At 35.8% G+C, this 18,823-nt stretch overlaps 1 protein-coding gene across 1 annotated transcript in view; it reads left to right on the top strand.

The window, feature by feature from the left end:
- The window catches only part of LOC128530974 (adipose secreted signaling protein), an 18,126-nt gene extending 32 nt beyond the window's left edge, over nt 1-18,094 (top strand). The window contains exons 1-6 of the mRNA XM_053504994.1: nt 1-184; nt 5,975-6,060; nt 7,840-7,985; nt 11,264-11,402; nt 15,098-15,223; nt 16,166-18,094. The exon at nt 1-184 is cut by the window's left edge and continues 32 nt beyond it. Coding sequence (XP_053360969.1) covers nt 6,042-6,060; nt 7,840-7,985; nt 11,264-11,402; nt 15,098-15,223; nt 16,166-16,266 — 531 coding nt within the window. The 5' untranslated portion in view covers nt 1-184; nt 5,975-6,041 and the 3' untranslated portion in view covers nt 16,267-18,094. The remainder of the gene's footprint in view (nt 185-5,974; nt 6,061-7,839; nt 7,986-11,263; nt 11,403-15,097; nt 15,224-16,165) is intronic.
- The last annotated feature ends 729 nt before the right edge of the window (nt 18,095-18,823 follow it).

The raw sequence follows: 18,823 nt of genomic DNA, 5'->3' as shown, positions 1-18,823 counted from the left end.
TTTCTTGACGGTATCGAGTCTCAGTTCGAGTTTGTTAGTCATCAGTAGTGGAAAACCTCGATTCGAGCTTGTTTTATATTGTGTTGTCCAGAATCTTTGCAACTTGTTGCAGATAAGGTTCCTGACATAATCGGCTATCCGCTTTCGGCTAATTTTCCAGCAGGCTGTATCTACCCAGTCACAGGTCAGTATCTAAGCATGCTGTGTTGTATCGCATTATACATAAAGTACGGTGTAATATGCATTCATTGATTTATTTGTCGGAATATCGATGTGTATATTAATAACCGGCATGCAGTTGTGGTCTAAAGGGGGGGAAGTGTTAGAATCAGCAATGCTTTCCTGTATCAGCAGATATATACATGTTTGCTATGGAATCGTGAGGGCGCTTTCTAAAGCTCCTGGTTGTATATTTATATATTTTTTGCAATACAAAAGAGTCTCTCTCTCTCTCTCTCTCTCTCTCTCTCTCTCTCTCTCTGTCTGTTAATATACGTGCATGTGTGCGCACACAATTTAACGTTTATGCTTATGGCTGCCTTTACATATTACATGAACTCGTCACCTCCTAAAATTACATTTCTTAATGTTTTGTTTTTATCCTTATTTTTAAAGTTGTGGACTTGTTGTTTCCGTTTGTGCCATTAAGTTCTAGTTCACCCGCAGGCTTATTTACACGGAAATCTGAGAAAAGAGGAAAAGGAAGCATAACAAAGTGAAAGTGAAGTCTCTGTATGTCTGTTAAGGAAACTTTTTAAAAATCTTCTTTTAACACTTTTTGTACACGTGGGAAAGAGCGAGCCAGAAGTCAAAACTTAAACACTAACATAACCAGTTCGTCAAGTCCAGGAAAGATGCAGGTCAGAGTGGTACTGGTTTGGCGTGACAGAGTCACATGACCACGAAGGTATTAAACATTTTTTCTTAAATAAATAATTAAAGCAGACATATTTTGAGCGACCAAGAAGTGTGCCTCGTGGGGTTGACCAAGTAGATTATTGAGGTTTTAGTTTGGAGCCTCAGAGTCACATAACAACAAAGATATTAAAGAAATAAAGATTGTTTAATAGTAAAAAAGTATTATATAAAAATCTTAGGATACCAAAAGGTGTACCTTAATGAGGTCATCAAAAAAAAAAAAAAAATATATATATATATATATATATTTTTTTTTTTGATGACCTCATTAAGGTACACCTTTTGGTATCCTAAGATTTTTATATAATACTTTTTTACTATTAAACAATCAGTGTACCAGTAACCTGATGTGACAATAAAAGCGACTTGACTTTAGATGAGATGGGTGGATCAAGAGATACACTTCCTCTCCTAAACTTTTTTTTTTAACTATCTTTTTGTGTCTCCACAGTTGTCTTAAACTTCCTCAAAAGCTTCTAAAAACTTATTACTTTTCCATAAAATGCAAGCAGAGAATTGAAAAAATTACATTGACTATAAGCAAAAGTGCTCTAATCTTCTGATCTGTTCTGGCCTATGAAGTAATGTGGAAGTTATGTTGGCCTGAGTAGGCTTTGTGTTGGTCTGATGTGTTTATAACCAGTTGTAAAACTGTAGCAGGAGTGTTCACAATTTGTAGAAAAACTTAAACAATAAGTTTTACTAGATCAGAAAATCTGTGGTCAGCACTTTTTTGGAGTAAAGAGCATTTAGGATATACTGTGGAACCTCAGCATACACATTTATTTCGTTCCTGAGGTGAGTTCTTAAGGCGAAAATTTGTGTTGTAAAGTAAATGCAGATAACCCGTTCCAGCCAGTCAAATATTACCTATTGCCAACAGTAATCATATTTTTGTAGATAAAACTATTTAAAACATTTAGAAAAGACATTTAAATTAAGTAAAATATGAAACTAATAAACATTAACTCTCACATAATCTTAATTTACAATTCTTCTAGGAACCAGCTGCTTTTTTTTTTTTTTTAGCAATATTATCTTTACTTTTCAAAAAAGAAAAAAAGTTAAATTCATAATCTTGCTTCACTTGGCTTTCCAGACAAGTTTTGAATGGCTTTCGGATGTACATGCATTTGATGTGCGGTCGTTCCATTATTTGGTATGCCAAAAATTATGCAAATGCAGATGCAAATTTTGTGCAAAATTTCAACTTTTGAGTTGTTTCAGTACACTGTACTGTACACAGTACTTCTGTAATTGGTTAGCGCTTTTGTTTATTTTCACTTTGTTTGTCTAAAACAGTTTATATATCTAAAATGGGGATGCTGCATTAGCATCTGAAACAAACAAAAAAAATACCATAAAGCTTATAAACATTTGAGCAAAAATTAAAATTATTTGACATACTGCATTATGAGAAGAAAATTTTATTGAGCAGCTTTTTTACTTTAACAAATACGAACTACAAGTCACTATCATTACCTGTAAATTCATTTCTAATAATATTTGTTGTTAAGGCAACTGTTGGATACCCATATCTATTTGCAGAAGTAAAAATGACAGAAAATGATAGGAACATTAACAGACCATCACTAGATCATTAACGTTTCACATCCTAACATATGTAATGCAAGGAATTTGGAAAGTTAAGTTGGAAAATACAGCTAGGAAATTCATATTAACGTTTTTATTAAAACCAATACAGGCTATTTGGGGTAACAATCTGGCATGGACACAGTGGCTCTGTGGTTAGCATGGTTGCCTTGCACCTCTAGGGTTGTGTGTGCATGCGTGCGTATGTGTGTGCACGCACAGAGTTTGTATTTTTCCTACTATGCTCTGTGGGTTTTTTCCTTGGTGCTTCATTTTGCCCCACAGTCCAAAGACATGCACTGTAGGCTGATTGGTGATCATCTGCATTGTTGGACTTTTGATTATGCAAATTACCAGAACACAATCTCTTGCTACAGTATGCACTTATCCAAGTATTTCACTGGTACTTGAATACCATTAAGCTAGAATGTTTTTGCAGAAGCCATGATTGGAATTCCACATGTCTGAAACGCTGGCCTCTCAGGGACTTCTCTAATGGACCAAACATGTGGAAATGTATTGGAGTGAGGTCAGGACAGTACAGTTAATGTGGCAATAACTCCCAGCAAAGTTCCGTTAAAGTGCAAGTGGTGCTGGTAAATGATTGTGTGTACAGTCCTCTTTGACAACTGTGTCTCTTTCGCACGCTGATGGCAAGTTATCCATCGATGTTCAAGGATCTGGTGTTCCTCTATCTGAATAGACACAGGAATGACGGCAGCGAATTCTAAACCACCTAGGCCATGATTTTCATTCACGGATTTCTGGCCTTATTTAAAATGTTTGTATGTTTCAAATACTTGGGTAAGAGTCTTATCACTGAATTGTTTAAAGTCATCATTAAATGTCAGTTGTTTTTACACCTTAATTCAAAAGAAGTCATTGACTCTCCTTGTGACGTGATTGGGTGTGTGAGTGTGTATCCAGGATAAGGTGCCCTGGGGTCACTGGGATGGGCTCCCGGCACCATCTGACCCTCACAGGACAATCGGTATAGAAAAAGAATGAATGAGTCTGGGATTCAGTCTATTTATATCATTGTATGGTCACATCTGTTGCTGTCATGCAAGCTACGGTATTTCTGCAGTCCTATAGTAAAGTAAATACTGAACAGTGTGTGCGGGCTGCTTTAGAGGGTAATAGAAAAACAACCGGCAACTAAACATTAGGTTTTTTTATTCATTTTTAATAGGTACTGGAAAACACTGGCAGTACGTGAACATACAAATGAACATTATTATTATTATTAATATTATTATTACCTGATTAAACATATGTCTGACAGGATGCCACACCAAGTCAGTTCAAGACATTTCTGCCTGCCAGATCTGCCTCAGTCAACTGTTATTATTGTGAAAATGGAGTGTATAGGAGCAACAACAGCTCAGCCCTGAAGCAATAGACCAAGCAACCTTTGCAGAGCAGGTCTTCAGTGTGCTGAAGCACATAGTGGATAAAAATTACCTATCCTTTTTTATCACTCACTGCAGAATTCTAGCCTGCAAGATCTGTTTATCATGAGCTTCATGAACTAAGATTTCCATGGCAAAGCAGCTATAAACAAACCTAAAAACAGAATGCTAAGTGTTGAGTAGAGTGGTGTAAATCGTACTGCATTTTGCTCTTAACAACACTATTTTATTAACGCACAGGGTTTTAGATTGTGATGTCCAAAAGGATCATACGAGGGCTTAACATTAGCTCTGTTTAACACAAATGTTCGAAAAGTTTCTGCTGTGAAAATGATGGGCTCTTTCACTGTGATGACCGTTGCTTGTCTCAGGGTCATTCTTAGACATACAAGGTTTGTCTCCGGTAATGATCCTCGACATCAAGGACGGGTCATTTACAACACGCTTTTTGGCTTCAATGTGATGTTCCTTCTGCTCCTCGGCTAACAGTCTCTGTGACACAGATAATGGCAGCAATGTTGTGGCTTTTTCTCTGACGATAATCATGCTCAAGTTGGTTTAGACATTTTCGGTGGTTAAGCTTGTTGAAGGTCTTCCTGAATTATTGCAACATCGCCATTAACGTGCTGAATCATGTCAAATGTCTCTGTGGCAGATTTGCCCAGTTTCATACAAAATTTCATGTTTGTTCTTTGTTTTAACTTACTGTCCATGATGAAATGGCAGGTGTGGTAACGCCCGTGCTCAGAATAGCACCAGTTGCACAGCTCTTAATTTACAGAGGATGATGTCTTTTGGCATCCTGACTCATGAAGTCACAGAGCCTTCTGCCATCTGTTTGCATATTACAAAATTAGTCTTGATACTTTTTGAAACCCCTCATATGTGTCCACAGGTGTCCATGTACTTTTGACTTTTGGTACTTTAAAACTATTTATCAGGAGCTCAAAGTAATGTTTCCAAAAATATACAGAACACAATCTAAATCTAGATTCCACAGTGTATTAAAAAAAAATATATATATATATTATTTTGCAGAAACTGTTTGAGGCATGTTGTATCACTTCTATAATTTGTGAAGGTTGTTGTACTGTATGTTTTGTTTATCTTGTTCATAAGTATGTATTTTTTTCTTTCTGTTTCTTGCTAGAAAAAGTTTTTCCTCACTGATTTGAAAAATGTATCTATCTTTGCAGTAATTGCACTTCCTCATTGTAAACTTATTTTTGTCTGCAAAAATTCTGGAAGCTTTTTTTTAAGTGAAAAGAAGTAATCTAGTCACTGCAGCAAGCTATATAAATATTTGCAATTAAATGAATGCATAGTCATTTAATCCAATATAAATGTATACAATTACATTGTATTAAGTGACTATGCAGATGATATAGAAAGCAATTAAACTGTTAGTCTGAAGGTGAAAAGAGCTCATTTGTTAAGCTTGTTCATATTTAGATATAGTCATTTCGGCAATATACCATTTAGCTTATAAATTTTTCTTTAGTAATTTTTTGAATATATGATTTCCATACCTCTATCCCCAAGTATTTTCAGGTCACAATATAAGGGGGAAATATGTACAACATGACTCTTTGTTCAATCTCCCTGGGAGTTTTTCCATAAACCAGTAAAAGCCTTAAGTACTCGGTCCAATTTGATCCTTTTAAAGTGTTTTATATTTGTACTTATTTAGTTGCGGGGTGTCTCTTTTGATGTCCAGCACAGCTGTGTAAAGTAATAAAATGTCAAAACAGTCCATGGGGGGTGAATGCTTGCAATGTGCTAGACATAGTTTAATGGTTCTGTTGTTCCTTCTATCAGCATGTTTGCATGATTTTTAGCAGATCTGACATTAGATAAAGAAAATGTGTCGGTTTAAATCAGCAGTCAGATAAATCCTGATAAAAAGATCCTGATTACAATTTTAGCTATTGTTTGTCAACTGTGCAAAATGTTCAATAAAACTTTTTTATTAATTTAATCAGATTTTTAAATTGTTTCTTTTTTTTTAATTATACTTTTCTTTATTAACTCTTTTTCCATTTTGCTCACAGGTCTATTGTTGGGATTTCAACATGAAGCTGTGACTGATTCTCTCTTTCTCGCTTAACAAACAGAAATATGGCAACTGCCAAAAAAGGTGGGTGTGCATTTTTATTTCCTCTTTTCTCTCTACCTCTCTCTCTCTCTCTTTTTCATTTGCTTTTGCTAAAGTTGTTGCTGGGTTATTGCTATTTAAAATCAAGTCTGACTCATATATCAGTGAATGCCAGATACTAAGACCACTTAGATAGAAAATGCTACAGTATAAAAAGGAGACACAGATGAGGCTGATTTTTAGAGCCGCTGAACTGGCTTGCAGCACTCACCTCACCGTAGGGCATTCTTCCACATATATTTTAAAGAAGGGAGAGATTGAGAAGATGGCGGGGGGGGGGGGGGTATTCTCCTAATTCGAGAGGAAAAAACTGATCTGGACTTTCATCTCTGATTGTCTAGTTTTGTGGCACACTAGTGGAAATTAAAATGTTTTTTTAAAAAACAACTTTTGTTGATTACATTCCATAGCTCTTAGCAACTTCACCATTAGTTCAGTGTGTGTGTGTGTGTCCCAAAACACAACATGTTAAAAATTTAGGCGACACCTAATCTTGTGTTTATGATTTGACGCATACACTTACTGGACAATTTATTAGGTACACCTTTTCAACTCCTAGTTAATGCACATCTCTAATCAGCCAATCACAATGCAGCAACTTAAAGCATTTAGACATATAGACAAGGTCATGACGATCTGCTGATGTTCAAACAGAATGGGGAAGGAAGGTGATTAACGTAACTTTGAGCTCTGACCATGTCCATCTCTTTATGACCACAGTGTACCCATCTTCGATGTCTACTTCCAGCTCTATAACTTGCCGTGTCGCAAAGCTAAAATCATCTCAAACTCATTCTTGAACATGACGATGACCTTACTGTAGTCAAATGGCTTCCAAAGTCAGTGTGTCTCAATTCAATAGCGCACCTTTGGGATGTGAAGGAATGGGATATTCTGTGCATCACAGATGTGTAGGCACCTATGCTGTAGGAACTATGTGATGCTGTCATGTCAGTATGGAAAAAAGACTATAAAGAATGTTTCCTGCACCTTGTAAGTGTAAAATGTAGTGGTGAAATGAAGTGCATGCTGGTATATGTTCTACAGAAACTGATAAAGTAGTAATAGTGAAGTAGTTGTCACAGAGTTCTGTGTGAACACAACCTAAACACACAATGTCTTCTAAACAGAATAGGCTATAATATACAGTGCTGTGTAGATTGGATTTTTTTTTTTTTTTTTACAAGAGAGTACTTGAAAAGCTAATCCTGTTTATATACAGGATATAGTAGTATTGATGATTGGCATTTTGATTGGAATAGCTATTTAAATTCAGGAAGGGTATTTTATTTAAAACACTTATGTATTAAGGGATTCAAGTAATTTCAATTTGAAATTGCAGAGAAGAACATATTTGTACATGTAATATATACATATTTGTATTTGCTGTCTTCCAACTTAAGAACTGGCACTGGGTCCAAACTTGGCTTACCTTAGCATCCATATTTACAAATTATTAATAAATCAGGATATTGTATAAACATGTATCTGGGTGTAATAAAAGAGATGTTCATATCATGTTTCTTAAAAACAGAGGGTGCCAGATAAGGTTTGACTAATTATCATGTGAAATATCTCTCTCTGAATATACCATTATAATAATTATTATAATTTTTTAGAAATCGCCTTGCAAAATTTAGATCGAGAGTCCACTTATAGCCTGTGTTTTAAAGAGGATTGAAAAGAATGGTGGAAAAGTGAGACTTCCTGTGTGTAATATGACACACATTTGTGCGTTAATGAATGCATGTGTTCCTGCAGCTTCCTCTAAGGCGGGTGGCATTCGCTTTGCTGAGGCAAATGCTGCCACTGATGCTGCTGCTCACTCCCACGTGCATTTTGATGAGAAGCTTCACGATTCAGTTGTCATGGTGATCCCTGAGTCTGATGGGAACTTCTTGGTTAAGGTGAGTTTTGTGTCAGTGCTTCTGCTTTACATAAACCTACACACATATATATATATATATATATATATATATATACATACAGTACCGGTCAAATGTTTGGACACACCTTCCAATTCATTGTTTTTTGGTTTATTTTACACCTTCTATAACAAATACTAGACTTTTTCAAAACCATGAATTAACACATATGTCACCAGGTAATTAAACAACAACAGTCAGTTGTTGTTTTAAGACTTGAAGGTCAGCTGTTCTGGAACAGTTCTTAAAAGAACAGTATTGTCAAGTGCATTTGCAAAACCCATCAATCTTTCATGAAAACCTTTCCAGGAAAGCAAGACTAAAACTTCATCAAGAGGTTCGGCGGTTAACACTGTTGCCTTGCACCTCCAGGGTCCGGGTTCAATATCCAGCCAGACTCGATTCCCGTATCTGTGTGCATGGAATTTGCATGTTCTCGTATTTTTTTTTCACTGTGGGCAGGTGCTAAGTCCTGCTAAAAAGGAGCTGTGTCATTTAAATCTCCTAATAGATGGTTGAGGTTGGACTTACTAAAAAAAAAAAAAAATGGACCAACACCAGCTAATGACATGGCATCCCACATCAGACTGTGGAAACTGGATACACAGGACTTCAAGCAACTTGGATTCTGTGCCTCTCCACTCTCCCTCTAGATCCCATGACCTTCATTTCCAAATGAAATGCAAAATTTATGCACCATTTCCCACCACAAATTTACCTTCCAGTCAATACCTTTCCAGGAATATGCTTCCATAAAGTACCTACTGTGGCTTACCATACTTGTGGAGGGTGTCAATGATCGTCTTTTGGAAAGTTAAGTCAGCAGTGTCCCCCATGATGTGGTTGCATGTACTGAACTAGACTGTGAGATACACAGTATGAATAGTAGTTGAATCAAATATGAAATAAAATTTCCAAAAATTTTAAGATACTGGATTTTTGGTTTTCAAAATCTGTAAGCCAAGCAGAATATATATATATATATATATATATATATATATATATATATATATATATATATATATATATATATATATATATAGATAGATAGATATTTTGGACATTCCAATAGGATTGGACATGATAATTTTTGGAGAAGTACTGTGTATGTGATGAGATAATGTTTATATATATTGTACATGTTAGTTTGTGTATGTATGTATACAAATAAAGGAAGGTAAAATTATGGGGCTGCATCAAGCAAAGAAAGCAACCAAGGAGATTTGAAAATTTTAAATTACTGGAACTGATTTTTACACATCAAAATCTGGGAAAATAATGCTATAAATCACATTTCTGGAAGAAATGTTGTAAAAAAAATGTGTTGGAGATCACTTAGGGTTAGGGTGTTCGTGAGTCACCTGTTCGTGAGTCTAACAATATAAAAGGCTTCAATTTTCAGGAAGAAAAACTATGCTATTGTGCTCTCTACTTTTTTTTAGTTCACGGCATCAACTTACTCATGCACTATTAAGCCATATTCTCCTTAGGTGTGTGTCCTTTTTCCATTTATTTCACTCTTGAGTTTGTATGAACATTAATCAATGAAGAAAATTTACCAGCACCAGTTAAAGCTATACTGTGTTCTTTCGTATCACAATGCGTACCGAACAGAATGTCCTGGACTGCTTGGTACGAATTTGATTGTGCACCAAAGCATCCCTATTTGATAGCATCCTTCTTACATGAATACAGTATATGCAGTACATACATACATACATTATCCTTTTAGAGATTTTACTGCATCTTCTACAACAGCCATAATAAAGAGTACATAATATTCCCAAATGAAAATGGTCTGCCCAGTGGGAATTTCATTAGTTAGTGTGGTGTTTCTGAACATAGAAAAGCACTCAGCTGCTGCTTTAATGAATGAAGTAAATATGTCTTATTGTTGAAATATGAATTGGTATATGGTTCATGACTTTCCGGCATAACAAATAAGGCATTACGAGAATGAGAATTCAAGTATGCTTAAAAACAATAGGTTTAATCAGGATAGCATGTATGACTATGATTGTCAGGTTCACTTTTTAATATTATTAACATCTCAACTGAATAAAATTGTAAGTCATATAAATATTACTTTATTATGGTCTGTGTGATTTAGAACAGACTATTTAGACAGAAGCATTTTCTAATGCACTTCTTGGATGGTCATTTATGGTAATGTGGAAAAGAAGTTTGACATTCATGGTGATTATGTAATTTGTAAAGGCCTGGGCTGGTTTATATTAGTTTCTTTTTTAGAAGTCTTTGATTTATTGAGACCCTCCTCCTTTCCGTACATGTTTGCACACACACATACACTTACATCATTACCCCTTTGTGTCCTGCAACTGGCTTACTCCTTAAACAGAACCCTGCTTTTATTTCCCTTAATGTCTTGGAGACCAGATCCTTTTAGGAGAAACTAAACTTATTATCTCCACAGACCTTCTGCTTGGAAACTTGAGGCTCGTTGTTCACTCAATGTGTAACATTAAGCAATCTATTGTCAATGTTATGGCTGATTATGTATGTCTACTGTTTTTATTTTATATGCAAATTCTTCTTTTCCTTGTGGATGTTCTGTGATCTCCTTCCTTTGCCAACTCTGCATCAAGTTTTTGAATAAATGCTTTGTTTGTTGGACACTATGAATTGTGATTCAGTGACAGTGTTACTTCAGATGAACTCCACACATAGCCTGGAGTGTGATTTGTTCAGAGGGGATAATCGCTCTTTAGAAAGAAAGCCAAAATTTATAACCCAATCTTGTACAGACACCACTTTGTCTTCCCATTGGCACATCCTACTTTATATTATTTGCATATACCCACACTCACATATATACACAGATTTGTCTCTTATTGTATTCTCTGTTTTTTTTCCTTTTGCTTTTATGTAAATGGAATTACATTTTTTCTCTAACTTGACATAATGCTTCAAATTTGTATTAGTGCACCCAGTGTTGCATAGAGACAGCCTTTGTGGCATCATAACTACGTACTAAATTAAAACAATCATGCTCCCTTCTCTGTTTGGCACACTCTCCTTTACAGATTGCCAAGACATTCTCTTCTTCTCACTCTCCATGTGTATTCCTTCCAGCTTTATAAAGAAGCCCTTTTTCAAAAAATGACTTTTTTGACAACCACTTCATAGCTATGTTAGAATAGAATAAAATACTATTTCTAATTGCTGAAACTGTAATAAGATATTGCAAATTATACTTTGATTCAGTGTTGGTTACTCTCTTACTCATGTCTTCTTTTCAGGTTGGCTTCCTGAAGACTCAACACAAATATGAAATTGTCTTTACACTACCAGAGGTTCCAGGGCTTGGGAAAGATGTGTGTCCAGCTCCTGTGCCCAACCCATACCTTCAGATCAAAGATCTTACCACAGCCCCAAGTGGTATGTAAGGCATTTGGCAGATGGTCTTATCCAGAGCAACTAACATAAGTTCTTTGGGTTTCCATCATTAAATACAATCTTACACTGGTTTACTAGGTTACTAACGAGAAGTTCCATCAGTCAAACACTGTCATCATCATCATCATTATTTATTTATTTATTTATGTTTTTTTTTTTTTTTTTTTTGGGGGGGGCGGTCAGTATTGTTAACCCTCTACTAATTTATCACATTTTATTTTGGCACGGTAGTTAGGCACTGGTATTGTTAGCAAATTCTGTGTGACAGACAAGCATGGATTAGTTTATGTGACCAAGAAACAGGCAGTTCATTAACAACAATTTTGGAAAGTTGATTGAGCACAATAATGCATAAATGATCTGTTTTACAGATTATGAGACTTAATAAACATTTATGGTGCTTTTGTGGAACCAATGTTTAATGTGGATGAGAGCTTTGGATACTATTATTTTGTGACCCGGCCAGCATTTTCCATTATTGTGCTTTGTGTGGCTTGGTATATGTGAATTGGTTGTGTTTATAAGTAATTCAAGGAAGGACCAGTTAGCTGGTTTGTAAATGTAACACTTGACAGGGCAGGGGTAGCTCAGTGGTTAAGGCATTGGACTACGGTTCGGAAGATCCCCGGTTCAAACCCCACAACCACCAAGTTGCCACTGTTGGGCCCTTGAGCAAGGCCCTCAACTGCTCAGATGTATAATGAGAAAAAAAAAAAAAAAAAAATGTAAGTTGCTCTGGATAAGAGCGTCTGCCAAATGCTTAAATGTAAATGTACTTGTTTTAATTTTTCTCTAAGAATTATTTAGCTGTTTAAGGGCCTCAAAATCTTGTTTTGCTGAACGAATCTTATTTTGATTAGCTGTGAGGGAAGTAATATTTTGTTGCTGAAGTATTTTAGCAACAAAAAAAGAAGGGTGGAACAGCTCCTGGGGACAGGACTGGTAGTGTCAAAATATACATTTGTACTCATCTTTCTGATCTAAATATATAGTCAGGAGTATAATTTTTTTTTGCTTTTTGCTCACCGGCCTTTAACGCAACACAGACACAAAGATAAAAGACCTCTCGATTTTTGTAGCCACAATTAATTAAAAATAAGCTGGTTGTTACACGGTAAAACCGACGCCATCTTTTCTATGTATTGACAGGTCTTCAGAGCCGTCGTTCAGTTATGATCATGGGCGTTTCTTTTTCCAACACATGCTGTAGCGGTTGACCAATCATAAATCACTGCGCCATTTGACTTATTACAGCAGTTAGGGCTCACGGAAAGGAGGGGTTTAGACAGGCTCAATCTTCGAACTGCTTCACACGAGTCGGTCACGAATCATTTAGAAATGGGATAAAATTTTAATTTTTTGACCTTGCATACATGTAAACCTGTTTTAAGAGACTCATTAAGCAATATTAGCAACCTTTAAAATGGCATAATAGGACCTCTTTAAGATTCCATACGCACAGGCTCAGAAGTAATTGAACAGAGTAACAAAACCATAAACATAAGTAATGTTCAAGCCAAACCGGGACTTTTGATTGTGCAGAATGGTAGAACAGTTATGAGAGTAAAAACTCCCTTTATTGCTTTGCATAAACCCTCTGCTACACTAATGCACATATCCTAGCTTTTTACTAGTGCTGAAATGCCTGCAAGGTTGAAAGTTTCCTCAGTAGGAGCCTGCTTCATGACTAAAAAAGCTGTCCTCACAAGACTTATGGTCAGGACTGTATGGGGGATGTGGCAATAACTCCCAGCCGAGTTCCTGTAATGTGCAAATGATGCTTGTGAATGGTTGTTTGTACAGTTCCCACAGACAGATAAATCTTTCCTGCAAGTTGGCAAAAATGTATCTGTTGATTGTCAAGGATCTGTCATTCCACTCGCTGAATGTTCACGGGAACGACTACAGTGAGCTCCAAGACACCTCGGCTGGGATGAGCATTCACTGAAATACGACATTCTTCACAATGAATCTGCACTATTCTGCTGTGTTAAAATGTTTTACTACAGCCAAGTGTCTCTTCAATGTGCTGTGGTTGAAGTCTTCTGTAAATGTCAAATAATAGTTTGACTTGAATGCTCCTAGTAGTAGGTTTATTTTAATACTAATACTGTAATAATAGCTGCGATGGATTGGCACCCTGTCCAGGGTGTACCTCGCCTTGTGCTCCAAGCCTCCTGGGATAGGCTTCAGGTCCTCGCGACCCTGAATACAGGATAAAGCGGTATAAAAGATGAGTGAGTGAGTAATAATGATAGATTAGTTTAGTCAATCAGTGTCTAAAACATGAAACTGATGGACATCACCAAACAAACTTCTGCTTGTTTAAGGATGTTTCTGCCTTTAGTTTTGTCTTCAGTAATGTAAGGCATGCTTAAATGGGTTGGGGTCAAGTGACTGACACGACTCCTTTAAGAACTTCAGGGGTAAGAAAAAATCTTATCAGTGAGGTTAATCTAAATAATTGCTCCAGTTTGCCAGGGAGCATAAAGTATGGACTTTGTAGAATTGAAAATAAGTAATGTGGTGTGATGAGTCCAGATTTACCCTGTTCCAGAGTGATGTGTGCATCAGGGTAAAAAGGGGAGTGATGGACCCATCATGCATAGTGCCTACTGTACAGGCCTGTGCGGCAATGTTATGATCTGGGACTACTTATATTGGTCAGGTCTAGTTTCAGCAACATTATGTGCCCAAAAAAAGACCTTAGCTGATGACCTAAATGACCTGAATGACCTGACTGAGAGACATACAGGTAGACACAGAACTTTATTAATCCCAAAAGGAAATTATGTAAATTTGGTGCTAGGATTTATCGGGCTCAGACTATGCAAGAGTGGTTCAGGGAGTATGAGACATAATTTTCACACATGGCTTGACCACTACAGAGTCCAGACCTTTAGAACACTGTACATCTTTGGGATGTGCTGGAGAGGGCATTACGCAGCACTCTGACTCTTGTCTTCAATACAAGATCTTGGAGACAAATTAATGTGACTCTGGATGAAAATAAATGTTGTGACATTGTATAAACCTATTGAAATAATGCCATGGCTCTAATTAAGACAAAAGGCCATCTAATGAAATATTACTGTGCTTTCCGTTTTTGTTTGTTTGTTTGTTTGTTTTTTTGGCCTGCTTTGTTGTGTGTTTGTGAGTGAGTGTGTGTCAGTGTGAGTGAGACTTTTCCAAAGCAAAACACTCCTATTTTTCAAGTCATTTCATTGTAATTCTTGCCTTGTGCTTTGGTTCATTGTTCTGTTAAAACATTTATTTTTCTTCTTGAATGCAAATGTCTGGCTGATGGAGACTTGTTCTTTTCAACAGTTTACTTATGTTTGTCTCCATCCATCCATCCATGTTGTTGTTGTTGTTGTTTTTTTTTGATGGCAGCAAGCTTCCAGTAACTCCTGCTGAAAAGCAACTTTAGAGCATGGTGCTACCCCAACATACTTGATTAGAGGAATGGTGTTACCTGGGTTTTGGGCTGTATTTGGCTTTTGTCAGACATACTTTGACTTTAGACCAATTTGGTCTCCTTATAACACAAATGTTTTTTATATTAAATCTTTCAATTTTTCTAACTTGGCTTTCCTCAGGAGTAGCTTCTTGTTTTTTGTTGTTGTGTTTGTAGTGCTCTACATTACCTTATAGCATTAATCCATTTTTCGTTTTAGGAGGTTTAAAGGTGACTTGTGAGTATGTGGCTCACAAGGAGGGGGTGCTGTGTGAGGAGATGCTAATAGTCAGTGAAAGCAAAGAAGATGTGTGCCTGAAGGTGAAAGTTCATGCCCGTGTTATGGGTAAGTTATTAAAAATATTATTATTAATATAAGAAAAAAAAATCAGAATGTCTGTTAATAAGGTTGGCACTTTCTAATTATCTGTCTTAACTTGCCTGTAGTTTTGCACTTTTAACCATGTTCTGCTAATGTTCTGTACTGACTTGTTTTTTTTTTTTTTGTTTTTTTTCAGTTTTAGACATAAAAAACATATCTTCTATAAAATTAGCACTTTTTATCATAGCTCCATAATGTGCGAGACATTCTCATTTTAAGTAGGCTAGTGTTGTCCAGTACAAATTCATTTTACTCTCCGAAGGGGTCAGAGGTAAAAATGCTAATTAGCATTTTATTAAACAGTGCAAAGACTGAAAACGTTTTTTTTTTTCTTTTCTAAAGTTGGTATCTGCTGCACCCTGGTGGTCAGTAATATTCGTTCAATCAGTTCATTCTATAACTGTCATAACTGTAGTACAACATGCAGTCTGTAGTCAGAGCAGGGTAAGAGTGCATTATCCTGTGCAATTCAAAGTGACTAAGATTGCCATGATTGGTCTTATAAAACAGGTGACGTGAAATAAATTTTCATGTAAATCATGTCTGCATTCTTCATTTAATGGATCCTAGCAAATCCCATCTAGGATGTTATAATGGCATTTACCTGTATTCCATGCATCATGACAGATTTATTTTCCCTATTCATGTACACCCTGTAGATGTCCAACTCGGCGTAAATTAATGTTTTTACATAATATTTTTTAAATATGATGTTAGGATTGTAACAGGACTGTCAGTCATTTTTTGTGCTTCTTATGAGCTTTCTTTTTTATTAAATTTTTTTGTTACAATGCACTTATGCCTGCTTTAAAAAAGATCGTGACAGACAAAAAAAAAGTTTTGCTCTTAGCTATCTATACTATATTTGTAGCATAAAACATTGTATTCCTTGTCTTTCTTTCTCAGATCGACATCATGGGACACCTATGCTACTAGAAGGGGTACGATGTGTTGGAGCCGAGCTTGAGTATGACTCAGAGCAAAGTGATTGGCAAGGATTTGATTAATTGTTAATTGTAATTGTTCTTCTCTCAAGTATTATCATTAGTGCAGGTTAGAATAAATGCACACACACACATATACATATACAGTACATACATACTGTACGTACATGCATACAAAAATACATACATGTGTACATGCACCAGCCAGCCATAAAATTATGACCACTTGCCCAAAATTGAGTCTGTCTCCTTTTTGTTGCAAAAATAACCCACAACAAGGCATGACGTATGAAAGAATGCTGTGGTATTTGGCACCAAGCCCTCAGTAGAAGATCCTTTAAGTCCTGTAAGCGGTCAGTAGTTGCCTCCATGGATTGGTCTTGTTTTTCCAGTACATCCCACAGATACTTGATTTCATTGAGATCTGGAGAATAAGATCTCGGAGATCTGAAGGCATCGTCCCAGGTTTCCCAGTACAACATTGGATCGAACTACATTGGCCAGCCTTAGCTCCCCTCAGTGAGCTTTGGCTGTCCATGACCCTGTATTTGGTTTACTGGTTTCCTTTTTCTTGGGTCATTTTTGGGTAGGGCATGACTACTGAAGACTGGGAGCATCCAATAAGATCTACAATCAATGCATCACAATTAGATCCTTGTCAAAGTCCTTCAAATTCTTACACTTGCATATTTTTTTCTGTTTCCAATGCATCAACTCCAAAATGACAAATGTTCACTTGCTGCCTAATATATCCCACCCACTTCCAGGTGCCATTTTAATGATAAAATGAATGTTAATCGTTTCACTTGTCAGTATGTGTTATAATGTAATGGCTGGTGTGTGTATGTGTGTGTGTGTGTGTGTGTGTGTGTGTGTTATAGATGTTTATTTTATAACCTTTGCATTTGCTCGGTCAGTACAAAAACATTTTATATTTCCAAGCATTACTTTTCAGCAACAAAAATGTTACTGAAAGATGCAAAAAAAAAAAAAAAAAAAGCAACATCTTGTGTAACAAACCACTTTTCAGACAAAAACATAATGGGATGCTGGGATTTGCATGCAACAATAAGAAGCAGGTATAAGAGTTAAAATCTATAGATAAACCGTAACTCTACAAGAATCTTCATAATGCTGAGTAAAACATACCAAAAACTTGTAAAAGGCTACTGATTTGTTTTTACTATTAATTGTAATTTCTTTTTAAATAAAGCAAGTAGTTTGTGTATGCTTGGGAAATAAAATGACAATCGACTTCCTCTACAGTTTACATTTCCAGTAGGGGGCATTATTGGCTACAGATTGAAAATAGTTACACAAAAATGGGGTACAGACTGGCCTGATAAGAATGGTTAAAAGGTTTTAACACAGTGTAAAACTGCATAAAATGACTTCTCCAAATTGAGTAAATTAATTAAATAAGAACTATTTTTTTTTTAAAAGTACAAACTTATGGTAATATTCCCTCTAGTGATTGTCCTGGTAGACATCAAGGGCTGATTCATTACATAAACTGTAGTAGTACTCGTTGTCATTATTACTTTAAGTGAGCCAAAGTGCCTAAGTCATTTGTTTTCCATAAGGCCTTGTAAAAGTCTTGTCTCTAATTAATTTAAAACATCTGAGGCCTTACTTACCCATAGTAATGTGACAGGTTTTTTGTACAGTCAGTGTTTCTAAATAACTGGTTATGAGATGTTATGATATGATTGTGAATGCATGAGATATTTTATAATGCATGTGATGTTTGGTGTTTGTGTGTTAATATGGTCTTACCTGTAAATTTCACTTGCTTTGCAAAAACATCTGGTCTGGTTAAAACCCAAACCTTCTACATTCACTGTTTTGTTTTTGCCTTTTTAATTAAATAAAGAAGACTGTTGATTGTAAATCATTCTTGTCCTTTAAAGTAATTTTTGAAAGCTCAGCAGTGGGCAGTGGACACCCTGAATTTTTTAGGCATTCAGAGCAGTTCAAATTCGAGGATTACTTTTTTTTATTTGTGAATTTAATTAAGAACAATCAATATTACCCTTAAACTACTATAATTGTATAACTGTATGTATGATATATGTATGTAGGCATGTATGTATAATAGATATATTTGCTAAAATATATAGAAGTTAATGTTGATATCAAATGTAACATTGCATTACAAGATGTCTAATACTCAGATAAATGGTCATGTCAGCATAGTTTATACTGTTTAGCATACTGTTTAGAAATATTACTGTGACTTTACATTGTAAAAAGAGCCAATCATTTAATTACTCTGCAAAATACAATTTTCAGCATAGGTTGTTTTTGCAGTTTAGAAGGGCTTTTTCTCTTCTTCAGGTATACACTTTATTAATTCAGTGTTGATAATTCAGTGAATGGATATATATATATATATATATATATATATATATATATACACACACACACACACACGTGTTTAACTATTTACAGAAGGAATTGTGATGAATGACTATGTCTTGTAAAGTCGTAAGAAGTCGTAAAAACAGATTGCCATTTACACAAGACTTCAATAGAGGTGACAAGAGTCTTAGCTCACAGTAAAACAGTAGGCAGTTGTGAACAACTATCCAAGCCGAGATGCTTAAAAGTCCACTGCAGT

This window comes from Clarias gariepinus, chromosome 1, assembly GCF_024256425.1.
Source record: "Clarias gariepinus isolate MV-2021 ecotype Netherlands chromosome 1, CGAR_prim_01v2, whole genome shotgun sequence".
Lineage (NCBI taxonomy): Eukaryota > Metazoa > Chordata > Actinopteri > Siluriformes > Clariidae > Clarias > Clarias gariepinus.
Note: the sequence above shows the minus strand (reverse complement) of the source record. Positions and strands in the feature narration are given on the sequence as shown.